The sequence below is a fragment of the Quercus robur genome, chromosome 2 (genome assembly GCF_932294415.1).
Source record: "Quercus robur chromosome 2, dhQueRobu3.1, whole genome shotgun sequence".
Taxonomy (NCBI): Eukaryota; Viridiplantae; Streptophyta; class Magnoliopsida; order Fagales; family Fagaceae; genus Quercus; species Quercus robur.
The window spans coordinates 69,275,838-69,288,756 of record NC_065535.1 but is presented as its reverse complement, the minus strand read 5'-3'; the positions used below and the strand labels follow the sequence as shown (position 1 = coordinate 69,288,756).

The window sequence follows — 12,919 nt, the reverse complement described above, 5'->3', positions numbered from 1 at the left end:
TGAATTTTTCAGACTCAATTATTCTCAACTTCTTTACTATACTTTTTTTTTTTTTTTTTGATGTGAAATTCGCACTCATCTGTATATACCTAACATGAGGAAATTATATCATGTAAAAAGGAATGTGTGAATATTAGGAATACATTTAAGGAGGGATCCCTTGTTTATTTTGAAATATATATATACACACACACAATTTACCTTCTATAAGTTTGGTGAGTCGTCATTTTAGTTTGTGAAGTTTAAATTTGTTATTTTTGTCTGTTAATTCTCTCTCCATTGTCGTTTAAAAAACATGGATAACTCTCTTAAAATGCTGTTTTAAATCATTTTTAATGGATGGAAGGACAAAACTGACATAATTGTTAAAAGTTAATAGAATGAAATGACAAAAAATTAATTTTAGCAAACTAAAATGACAATTCACTAATCTTATAAGATGTAATTTTGTGTTTTCTCCCCCCACTCCTCTCACCCCTTTTCTTTTCAACTGGTTATTTTTTTATTTACCTACTAACCTAGTTGTGTTAAATTAGAAGAAAAACCATAATTACCAGAAGAGCAATAGTACAAATGTGAAATACGAACAAGGCCATTGATGTTCTGATATTGATGAGTGTTAGGAATATTTGAATCATTTGTTACACTTAAGAATGACTCTTCTTCATATTGCATTAATCATACCTTCCTCTTTTCCTGGGAATGCAAACAGTAACATACGAGGCATGTCATGATGACATGCGCTAAAGATGGTTAAGACATTTCTGATGAATCTAATCACCAAACCACAGCGTCTCTAAATGGAAAATAATAGGATGCAAAAGAAGCCCCAGAAACCAAAAAGAGAAACTTTAACAAAAAACCAATGCCGTTAGTTTGGTCACTCATTTACAGCATCATGTACTCATATGATGGTTCAAATGGCACTTCTGAAATACGTGGCAAAGGGCCCTGAATTAAGAATTGTAACAAGGCTCTACCTAAAGGAGCCATGTGCTAAAGGAAGCACAAAACTACGATCCGAAGTTCACTCAATCTTGGTGGATTTCGGAAGTACATCAAAAGAATGCTTTCCTGCCCTTTGTGCTCAAATAACCATATTAACTGGTTAGATTTGTATGCAATTGTGTACAGACATATTAACAAACTTCACTAAAGACCTTGCAAAGTGATCCTGCTGAGCCACAATGACAGTTAAAACCTTTACAGCTTCTTCAAGGCAGTGGGAATAATCTGATCCTCTATTGATTTAGCAACAGATTGTGGCCCTGACTGAGCAGACGTAGGCCATTCATCTCATAAAGGCATGACACTACTTTGAAAGCATCCTAGCCTTTTTTTTTTTTTTTTTTTCTGCTAAGTCATTCTAGCTTTTTCAACTGCTCCAATATAGTAGTACAATCTCCAAAGTGTTATATTATTCTGCAAAACAACGACATTTTATGAAGAATTAAAAATTCTAAATATATTTCATTAAACATTTTCATGATTTACCTCTTTTTCAAGATCAACAAAAATTTCATCACGTGATTGTGGTTCTGCCAGCTTGCCATGTTGGATGATTTCCACTACACGGTCAAGATTTTTTGGTGGTAGCTTCTGGATCAATTTACGAAGCTGTTGCTTCTCGGTAAGAGTCATAGCCCTGAAATTAAAGTTGAAATTTGAGGCATGTATTACATAGTGATGTGACAACATCTGAATTGCATTTCATGGTCCTTTCACAAATTCTTTTTCTAAGGTTTTGCATTGGAGAGGCTGGGAAGGATGCACATTCTGTATTTTCTTTCTTGCTCATGCACAATAAACAAACAATAGAGAATATGGGAGTTTACCCCTAGGGAAGAGAGAGAGAGAGAGAGAGAGAGAGAGAGGGAGAGAAGACATGGCCTAAGCTGCAAAAACTGTCTGCAACCACAAAAAACAGTAAAAGACTACCACAAAGCTCCAATGCTATGATGCAAAAATCGATTTTTTATTTTTACTTTTATTTTTTTAAGTAAGCCAATTGTCCTACACATGGACATGTGACATGTGACTGAACTAATAGAAGTTAGAAACAAATAAGCTTACATAAGAACATATTTTGTAACAACTGACAACATTATTAAGAGTAAGAAATATCTCTACATTATCCTATATCCCATCCATCACATTGTGAATGGGAGAAATGTTCACTTTGAGTAATATTTATGAGTGCCTCACTTACAATTTCTAGTCCTAAGCCCACTCTAGTCCAGTCTACCACAAAATAAATGTTAGAGAATCTAGTGAAAACCTTTCAAGACATGTCTGCCAGAGTCAATCAAATGCATAGTAAACCAATACCTGCCTCAATTCATTGAAAACCCCATGGCTGACAAATAGCAATGAACTCAATGCTTCCCATAAAGGAGACATGAGACCTTAATAATAAAAGGACATCAAGTACCACAAAAACCTAGTGTTGAAATGGAGGTACAGGTATCAAAAGGTATTGCTACAATGCTAGAGCAGCTAGAAGAGCACATTGAAGAGCCTAAACAGAATAGTAAAATATTTGAATAATTTGTAGTAGATTTAATTCAGCCTGATAAAGATTCAGATATGTTGCTTATCGTTGATGATGAGAAAGTTCAACTTGAGAGCAACATAACAGTGGGTGCACACGATGTGAAAATTGAGTTTGATGTATGTGCAACTTGTCAGCCCTCTATGGTGCATGAAGTTAAAAAGCTTGATGAAGAGGAAAATATTGATACAATGGTGGATTCTATGGATCAACAAAAGGTTGTCTCATTTGCAACTTTGATTCCAAGACTTTGTAATTCCAAATGAATTTAATGATGTAAAACCCAAAGGCTTCTTTACTCCCTTCTTTATTCTCAATGCTCCCAAAGGTGATTTTGGAATTAAAGCAAGAATTCAATGCTACAATTCTTATTCTTCAACCAAAATTAAAGCAAGCATCCAATGGTACAATTCTTATTCTTCGATACTTCAAAACTTTGAGTTCAAGTTTTCTCCAGCCAAGGGAGAATGATGCAGGAGACACAGAGATATACATATATATATATATATATATATTTTGTGGGTAAAACAAAGAGATATCTATTTTAATTTAGTATTTTATTTAATATTGGAGGAAATTGAATTTTATTTTAGGTATTAGCACTTCATTAGGTTTATTAGTATTTGTATTCAATGTCCCAGAATTAAGGCTATTTTTGTTTTTGGACTTGGATAATTGGGATTTCCCAGGTCATTTCAAATTTGGTTTCCTAAAAGTCATAGAATTAGGGTTTAGTAGTCTATATAAGCATAATCTTGTACTCTGAGACTGATTATTTTGACAATGAATAAAATTTCTCTTGAAATTCTTCAAATGATTAATGTGCTGTCTCTGAGCTGTTCTCTTTTGCTTGGTGCTGACTTCTATGTTACCTATCCTTTATTTATTTATTTTTCTTAATTTCAGTTGCATCATTTTGGTCTGTCCTGCATCAGAGGTGACCTAAAGTCTCCCCGTCAAACTTATGCATACAACACCAATTCATAATAATGATACCCCTTTCCTCAAATATTTACATATACAATACCAATTTATAATAATGATACCCCTTTCCTCAAATTATTCATTGTTAAAATTTTACACTTTTTAAAGAGCCAAAAAGTTCTCCAAGGGAAATGCTAGTCCCCCCATTTCTCAAAGGCTTATAACAACTACTTACGTTAGAACTATGAGCTTTCAAGAGAATCCAAATCATCCTATATGGCTATACCCCCCTTAGTAGCATACAAATACTCCAAGAAAGGATCCATGGATATTGGATACTAACCCCCAATCTTGGACTGCTTGAGTGAAAGAAACATTCCAGTGAATACTCCTTGACATCTCCAAATAGTCAGCCACCTTTGCATCTTTATTCCTTGCAATCAAGAAAAACTTCAGAGTACTGGATCTTGAAACCCTCATCGCTCCACTAACAGTCATTACCAAAAATAAGATCTTTGTGCTTGTCCCACCTTGTATCTTATAAAATCCTCAAACTTTAACCAACCTTAGCATATGTATTTCCATAAACTCACACCATATGACCCCTCCGCATTTTCTGTGCAACATCCACTCCGAAAGGTCCCATATTTGGTTTCTATCACTCTTCCCCAAAGGGAATGCCTCTCCACCCTGAAGTGCCACAACCATTTCCCTAGCAGGGCTTGTTGGAAATCCAGTAGCTTTCTAATGTATCAACTTTTTTTTTAGGGACATATGAAGCCTCAATATTACTTGTCAAAAAGAAGGAAAGTATACATATATTACTAAGCATTGAAGCACACACATGGCCATCTAAATTTGTTCTACTGAACTCAATGTCTTTCTAGGTACATAACGGGATTAGAGGGTGTTATACTGTTATTACAAAACCATCCACGTCCCAGAACAGTACATTGTTCTCTCTAGTCTAATTCTCAACTCTCAAAAGCACATTGTATCCCTTTAGGCCATACATTTCAAAAAGGTATTTAACTTGTAGTCAAATGCCACTGCAGTTGAGAAAAACACAAAAAGAGAGGAAGCGGTAATTAACCCAAATTTATTTCCATATTTAATTAAATGGAGCACAACATACCTGCACGTGGACATTATAGCACCAAGAAGCTCCTCAAGCTGCTGCTCAATGTAGCCTAACTGAAAAACAAACAGTAACCTAAACTCAGCAATTTCTGAACATAATTCTAAAACATGCTCACAACATATTCTGACATGGAGTCAACATCACACCCTCAGTATGAAAGTGTTGGTGACGTAACAGTAGATGCTATTTAAAGAATATGCCATATTTTGTAATATCGAGAAGAATTTCAGAAAATTACTTTTGCAGAGAGTTCATCAGAAAATTTGTTCACTGTATCCTCAACCTCCAAGGTATCATTCTCTAGAAAGAACTGCAAGTCATCCATCTGGAGAAAGGCAAAAACTATGAAACATGAACTATCTTCATCATTAAGTTGTGGATGACCAAGAGCACATTGTAAAGTACACAAACTAATATATTACACGCACACATACAAGCATGCTTGCATATTAAGTTCCCTTTTGCCAATCCTACTGACTACCAACCCTCATTTTTTTTTTTTTTTTTTGGCTTTATAAGATTTGAACCTAAGACTACCACATCCCCACCCTGCCCTTACCACCTGAGAAAATATTTTTACACTTTTTCTTATTCTTCTTTCTTCACATAAAGTAAACTCTTGTTCATTGTTTAATTCATTTTCTAAAGGAATAGATCCTTACTTAAGCAATGAAGTTAAAGAATAGTGGAAAAAAATTGATCTTAAAATTTTACAAGGTCTAACCATACTCGTACAAAGGGGAAATAAAAATATTCTTATCAGTTTACAGATAATTTTGAGCTAAACAAGTATAAGATCAAGTTGAACTAAAAGTGTGTACATGGAAAATGCACGTATATCCTTTTTTTTTTTTTTTTTTTGGGGGGGGTGGGGGGGGGGAGGGGAGAGGGAGGAATCATTCATTTCCTATCTACTTCTCTCCTCATCCAGATGCACTCTATCATTTTTAACAATATATAACATCCCAAATCCAGTAAGCTACTCCAACTCTGGGCATCAAAAATGTTGTCACCTCTCTGTGGTCTTCCTCAGAACCTCTGTTTGATTCCAAATGAAACTCCTTTCCCAGTTTAAAAATGACGGTAAAGCAGTACAAGACTCAAAATGGATCAGTAAAAATTAGTGTGTATTGGTCTGCATGTCAGATCCCATAGAAAATGAAAGAATGCAGAATACTAGTCAGTAGTCACCTTAGACCCCTCCAGAGCAGCACTCTTCTTAGGGGCTTCTGTAGTCTGGAAATGAGCAAAACAGAATAAGCAATCAATGTAACTAATTTATAGTGAAGAAACAATAATAATTAGAATAGAGTAAAATGAAAAAGAAAATCTTCCTAGCATAAAAAGACAGTGAAGGTAACAAAAACAAGAAATCATAGATAAGTTTGTGATGAGGCACCATATCTCCCTATAAATCTTTTTATCTTAACTAATCTGGCTATCCAGCCTCTTTGATACTCTTGAAAGATAGTGAAATCTGGATCCCATGGACTTCTTCGATAAATGCTTTTCTGTTCAACTTCAACGACAATTCATGGCAATGGGACTATCACATTTTTTGACATTGGAAAAACCTGTCTCCCACAACATCCTTCAAGCCAAATCTATCTTCCTACTATGGTAGTTGATAACATAAACATATGACTCTGGTAATTATTATTTTGACCCAGAGTAGAGCAAAAGAATCTAGGTACACACTGTTTCTTGATAAAATCATACCAAACCTCTATTAACTTCTCAATAGTCTCCAGAAAAAAATTATAAAGAAAATCAATAGTCCTAGGTTGGAATCATTTGGGTTTGCAGACTCTTAACTCATCAAGGATGTCTCCATGAACTATTGTACCATTTCAAAAGCATGTACACATGATTGTTTTCGTGATGCATTTTCCAACCGTATTAAAATGTAAAAATAGTAGAAACAATGCCAAAAAGAAAAGTACGCAACTAGAATTGTGATTCACAGGAATAGCATGCGCAGGGAGATAGGACGACAGGATGAACTGGAGGAAGAAGAAAAAACCTTGAGTTTCTTATGTGGAACCTGCCCTGCATCACTGTCATATGTGGCACTCGTATGACTCAATGGACGCTTTCTCCTTCTTACTTCAGATTTTAACCGACAGACAGCTAGAACAGGATCCAGCATCTGCATTTACATTGCATGGTTATTGCAATATATATTATATTGAGTTAGGTCTCATCAATCTTTTTTTTGATAAGTAATAATGCCTCATTGAAAAAAAGATGAAATAATACAAAGAACTAAAGCCCACAGGCAGTGTACTAAGGAACCAGCAAAGTGTCAAAACTATAAAGCATGGAAAGTACAACTATCAAGCTGCCCAAAGCATTTTTCCACTCGAACAAAGTCTAGAACAAAGAAAGCTTCAAGTCATGAATTGATCTCTCACTCCCTTCCAAAGTACGAGCATTTCTCTCCTGCCAAATACCCTAGATAAGGCAATGAGGGATCATGCTCCAAATCACAACAGTTCTGTGCTTGCTAAACTTGCCTGGCCAGCTAGCTAGAAGCTCCACAACACAACACCGCATAACCCAATGAACCCCAAATAGTGAAAACACCATATTCCACATCTCTCTAGCTTTAGGACAGTGAGGTCTCATCAATCTTACTAAAACGTCACCCAACATAGGCTAGCCCAACTAAATTGTAACAACTTAAGGACCCAAGTAATATGTAACTTCATTACTGTTGCTCAAAGACAACACTGTACAAAATTGAAATTACTCAGAATCATTTAATGTAAGTATATGGTCCTTTTCCATCATCCATTTATGAGCAAAAAAAGGAATCCTGAAATACCTCATCAACTTCTGGTGAAAGAATAGATATACTCTGCCGCAGCAATGCCTTCAATCCTTCTTTTTTGAAATCTGAAAGTCCAGCTCCTATGCTATTAGTTAATAAAGAACCAGAAAATTTGTTCCTATACTCAATTGTATTGTTCCCCACGACCTCCCCACATTTTCTTCCAGATAAACTAGATGTTTGGGAAGCAGAAGGCAGAATATCATCATCTTGAGACAACAGTTCTACTACTTCGCGTGTATAGTAACCAAAGTAATCTGGTCCTATACGAGTTAATTCCGATCTGGTGACTGTGTTCCTTGAAGCTTCTGACATAACAAGGAAAGCAACTGCTGCAAATGACAACTAGAGATTATGGAAAATTAAATGATAATGAAACCCCCTCACTCTTAAAGTGAAAAAGAAATTGCATGCTGTGACGTAACAATTTTAAAACAAAAAATTGCAACCCCTTACAATTTATGTCACAATAAACTCTTAGCAAATCCTTTTCTCTTCCAATAACAAACACATGTGCATGTTGTACACCCTTTTGTGGTACTGATTCATATGTTGTGATGATGCAGTGTCAAGCACCTGATATCTGAGTCAAACATTTACCACCAGTCTTTAGTGTCCTTGTTACTGCTTACAAGCATTATTAATTATACACACAAAGTAAAAAGTTCAAAAGAGGATGCAAAATGTCTGACACCAACATAGTCATTACTATAAAGTCACCAGAAATATATACGTTGAAGTGTCGAGAAGAAGGTGACTGAAATAGTCAATAAAGTTATCAGGTACATAATGGAAGCAAATAAGTTTAACACACAGGAAGGCCAAAAAGATAGCATTCAAGCTCCCTCAAAAGTCAAAATATTATAATTTAAAAAACAAAACATCAATAAGAAAAATGAAAATATTAGCATTTAAGCTCCCTAAAATAATTATAATTAAAAAAAAAAAAATCTATAGGAAAAAGGGAGGGAAAACAAACCATCTGCATCCAAAGATCTGTCTCTACTCTCAACCATCTACAATCAACTAGAAATAATGTGTTGTTCTTTTGCCCATTCCCATCACCAATTATCATATCTCCAAGTGCTTGATAGTCATAACTCAAACACAAAATATTCAACCAGCTAAAATTTACTTTTTATTTATTTTTATTTTATTTTTATAAGTAACAATAAACTTTATTGAAAATGGACTACTTCATGCAAAAAGGCACAAAGTAGCCAAATAATTACATTACAGACAAAGAACAACATGCTTATGTACAAGAAGAAATAGACTCTATAAACATTGGAATGGAATCACTAGATGTGAATCCCCAAGTTCGAGCCCAATCAAACAATGGGCCTATGATCCCCTGATCTATCCTTATCCACAAACATAAGACTGATATGCTCCAGTCAAATAATCCACCTCAAACACAACAAAACCAAATTCCAAATATTTGATGAATGCTTCCCCAACCAGTCGCTCCACCCAAATAAAAGGCCAATTACTCTCTCTGGTAACACGCAAGAGACCCTGAACGGTTTAAAAACAAAGCTCCACAGTGAATCAAAAGATGATTCATTGTCTCCCCACTACACTGGCACATACATAACCGATCTGCTATAGTATAACCTCTTTTCCTTAGGTTGTCAGAGTGAGAATCTTCCCCCATGCCACCGTCCAAACAAAAAAGGAAACCCTCCTAGGGGCCTTCACACCTCAATTACCTTTCCAAGCGAAAGTGACAAGAAAACGCCCCCAAAGCATTATAATAGGAGCGAATGTCAAAGGGCCCATTTTTCTTCATCCTCCACCCAGTCACTACCCTCAGTGTAAGGAGTATGAGAGTCCAAATGATGAAGTAAAGTCGTCACATCTGCAGTTTCCAACGATCTTGATGGAACATCACATCCCAACTCCACCTCTCCCCCACCATCTGCCTCACCAACAAAGCCTCAATTGAAGCTTTCCGCTTAAAAGAATTCTCATACAAGACAAGGAAAGCCACTTTGAGAGGTTGGTCACTGCACCAACAATCATGCCAAAACCGAACTTGACTACCTACACCAATCTTAAACAGAATATTCTGACTAAACCCCTCCCAACCCATCCTAATACTCCTCCAAAGACCACAACCATAAGAACCCCTACCCAACTTCAAACTCCATCGCCCCAGCTAAAATTTAGCTATCATCAATTTCTTTATCTTAAATAAATTACAAAGAAGGCAACTAAAAAGAGGTAAGTCTGATATCTAAACATATAATCTACTAAATTAATTAGTTGTTAGAGATGCCACACAAATCTCTCCAGCCATTATCAAAAGTTAGTGGTATAACCATCAAACAAGAGTCCCAGATATTTAGTCAGGGCATCATTCTGTCTCAAAAATTTTCAAATACCAAGCTGGAAATCACAATTCTGTTAAATCTAGATAAGGTATTTTGTGCATTAGAGCTTGAGTCCTTCTCCCACTGAGCTACAACCAAAATTTTAACTTGCCCACATTCAAATTGTTAAATCAATTGTTAACTTAGAACGAAAAGCAGTAGGCTAGATATTTGATGAATAACTTGAAATTGTAAATAACAGAATCTAATACACTAAAAAATTGAAAAATTCTCAGAGAACCATTTCATTCCAATCTGACCAATGCATAGTTATAGGAACTTTTTAGCGCGTTTGATAGCCTTCTTTGAATATAAAATTTTAAAAAATGATCTTAAATGCCCTACAACTTTGCAGAAAGGCTAAATTAATGTAATAAAATAAGATGAGATAATATAAGTAAATTTAGGCCTAAAAATAAGGCTCAACGAACAAAAATTATGGATTATGTGCTCATTCACCTTATTTTCAGGCATACATTTTCTTCCGAAATTCCAAAGAAACTTAATCCATGTCACTTGTAGTCAATGTAAGTCTGAAAATTCATCATGTAATCTTTAATAATGAACCATCCAAGTTCATCTTGACCCCATATTATCTTATTAGAGTTGTACTTCAGTTTTTCTTCAACAAGAGCAAGTCCACCAAAACCATAGAATCCAACAATTTGAGAAAAACACAAAGATCAATAGACATTATAAAGAAAATCCAAGGTTTGTGAGAGTTGAGAGTTAACACCTCAGTGACTTGATACAAATGTTGTGACATCACCTTAACCCAAAAGCTTAAGCCAGTCACCAGTGTTATGTTAACCATTTTCTCTTATCATAACTACCCAACATACAACTCGACTAAATCAACCACACAACTTACAGTTTAATATTCCAACAAGAGAATGCAAGTGAATAGAAGAAGAATAAGATTAAATACCAAAAGATTCAAGAATTGATAGTAAGATTACTTTTAATAATATTCCAGCAGTTTATTTTAAGTTCTAAGGGTGTGATTGCCTAGTGTTTATCTTTATTTATTTCAAGTTCAATTCAGTGTTTTAACACCATAGAGCCATCAAATCTTATTCAAGAACCCTTCAAGATATCAATAAGAAATCTAATTTAGTGCTGAACTCTTAAATATCCTACATCAAAATTGGTATCAGAGCCCATTCAGTCTTCAATTCTCTGTCAAGAGCTCAGTTTGAAAATTTAGGTTTTCCTAATCAACACGAAAACATAATGAAAAAAAGAAAAGAGAAAGAAAATGGGTTTCATTGGTACTTAAATATATATATATATATATATATATATATATATATATATATATCTTTTAGATTTCTCTTTATATGTGCAAGTTTAGTACCCAACTAAACCTTAAAAAACAACTTGAATAATAAGGACCAATATATAGGCTACATAAAACTTGATTGACAAGTAGATAATATTCCAAAAAAAAAGATTCTAATTACCGACATACCCTAAAAGCATTCACACACAATGAACTAATACCATATAACCATATTCTAGAAATTTCAGAAAGCTATAATAAAAAATAAAAAAAAAAAAAAAAAATCTGGGGCATACATGGAAAACAAAATTGCCCCAGAAAAAGATAAAGCATTAGAAACGGAAAAAAAAAAAGCTTCGGAAACTTAGTTGCCATGTTTTTTGGGGACAGCCAAACAGAACTTAAGCTAAGAAAATCTCAGGAAATTTGAGCAAAAACATGTCACAGAGAGAGAGAGAGAGAGAGAGAGAGCTTACGTGATTGACAAATGTAAGGAGAGAAATGGGCAACGGAGAATGGTACGAGGTTGAGGGTTGAGAGTTGAGAGAGAGAGAGAGAGAGAGAGTGAAGAAGCTAAATTCGTTAATTGGAATGTGTTTTTGTTGTCTGTGACTGTTGTGTACGTGAGAAAGGTAAGGAATTTAAATCCCAAACGTAACAGAGTGTGTATATAAATATCCAATAAGGGAAATGGGATTCAATGAATAATAAGGGAAATGGGACTCAATCTCAATGAATGACTGACTACACATCATCATTCCCATGTTCACCACTTTATAAAAGAACTTTGTCAAAAAAAGAAAGAAAAAAAGGTTGTTTTTATGCACTTTATAAAAGAATTTTGTCAAAAAAAGTAGTAGTTTTTTTTTTTTTTAAGAGCTGTACTGATGTTCTAACCTTTTATCGAAAAAAATTGAAAGGTACGTATAAGTGCGTGCATAAAATGGGAGGACTGTAAGCTCTCAAGAAAATAATTAAATATTTAAAAAGGTCTAAAATGGATAATCTTTTTATTTATTTATTTAAAGAATGGTATGGATTATGGTATGAAAAAAAAAAGGGATAATTACAGCAAACCCACCTGAGATTTGGTCCGTTTACACTTTACCTACTCGTGATTTAAAACTTATCACTTTGTCCACCTGAGGTGCTTTCCGTTAGAGATCTATTACCCACCTCTCCCTTTGCCGTTAGAAAAACACATTTTTAGAGAAAAACAAACATAATAAAGATAAAAAAGTTAGGGTTTTTTATTGTTTAAGAACTTCGCCTTAAAACTGCATAACTCAAACTCTCTCTCTTTCTTATGAATCAAATCAAAGGAAGAAGAAAAGGAGAGAGAGATCTGTGAGTGTTGTAATCTCTAAACTCTAAATCTATCATTTGTTATGACAAAAGAGAGAGAGATAAAGAGAGTTCTTGGAGTCGGAGTCTTAGGAGAGTAATAAAAGAAAAGAAGTTGAACATCAACGCGATCGTGCCTTCAACTTCTGGAACCCACGGTGGCTGATCACTCGGTTTAGGCGAACCGCCACCACCTCCGCCTCCAGGTGGGCCGCCACGTGGAGGACCTAGAGCTGGACCCACGTAATGGGTCCCATTCCAATTGAAAAACTTGCCACAAAAGCCAACAACATGATTATGCACAAAGCCAAAGCCCATGTGATTTTACGATCAGAATGATCGATCACCATGAGCCCAGATGCCAAGGCGGTGAGTGATACCATCATCCCAGTCACACTGCTCAAAAGCAACGGCCACCATCAGATCTTATCAAGCAAAAAAGTAGCAACCAAAATAGACATCGTTTTAA

General features: G+C 35.0%; 1 protein-coding gene across 7 annotated transcripts; it reads right to left on the bottom strand.

Annotated features, from left to right (window-relative positions):
* Positions 1–832: 832 nt before the first annotated feature.
* Positions 833–11,777, bottom strand: LOC126714741 (uncharacterized). Of its 7 annotated transcripts, XR_007651669.1 has the most exons (11): positions 11,583–11,776; positions 7,906–8,032; positions 7,444–7,781; positions 6,640–6,765; positions 5,808–5,852; positions 5,630–5,677; positions 4,855–4,941; positions 4,611–4,669; positions 1,836–1,908; positions 1,495–1,645; positions 833–1,422 (listed from the first exon to the last, which is right to left on the bottom strand). XR_007651669.1 is itself a non-coding variant. In XM_050415029.1 (10 exons), exons 3-10 carry the CDS (start codon positions 7,762–7,764, stop codon positions 1,610–1,612), a joined length of 795 nt encoding a protein of 264 aa, XP_050270986.1. In that variant the 5' UTR covers positions 7,765–7,781; positions 7,906–8,032; positions 11,583–11,777; the 3' UTR covers positions 833–1,609. The 7 variants fall into 7 exon arrangements, 6 of the variants coding, with proteins under 6 accessions (XP_050270986.1, XP_050270983.1, XP_050270982.1 ...); XM_050415029.1 differs by having other exon boundaries at positions 833–1,645; positions 11,583–11,777; XM_050415026.1 differs by lacking the exon at positions 1,836–1,908 and having other exon boundaries at positions 7,444–7,794; positions 11,583–11,773.
* Positions 11,778–12,919: the final 1,142 nt, after the last annotated feature.

Excerpts from the sequence above, each read along its gene's own strand:
- LOC126714741 (XM_050415026.1), bottom strand. The coding sequence starts at position 7,764 with ATGTCAGAAGCTTCAAGGAACACAGTCACCAGATCGGAATTAACTCGT. Across the intron at positions 6,766-7,443 it reads TTTCACCAGAAGTTGATGAG|ATGCTGGATCCTGTTCTAGC; the intron begins GTATTTCAGGAT and ends ATGTAAATGCAG. Across the intron at positions 5,853-6,639 it reads TTCCACATAAGAAACTCAAG|ACTACAGAAGCCCCTAAGAA; the intron begins GTTTTTTCTTCT and ends GCTCATTTCCAG.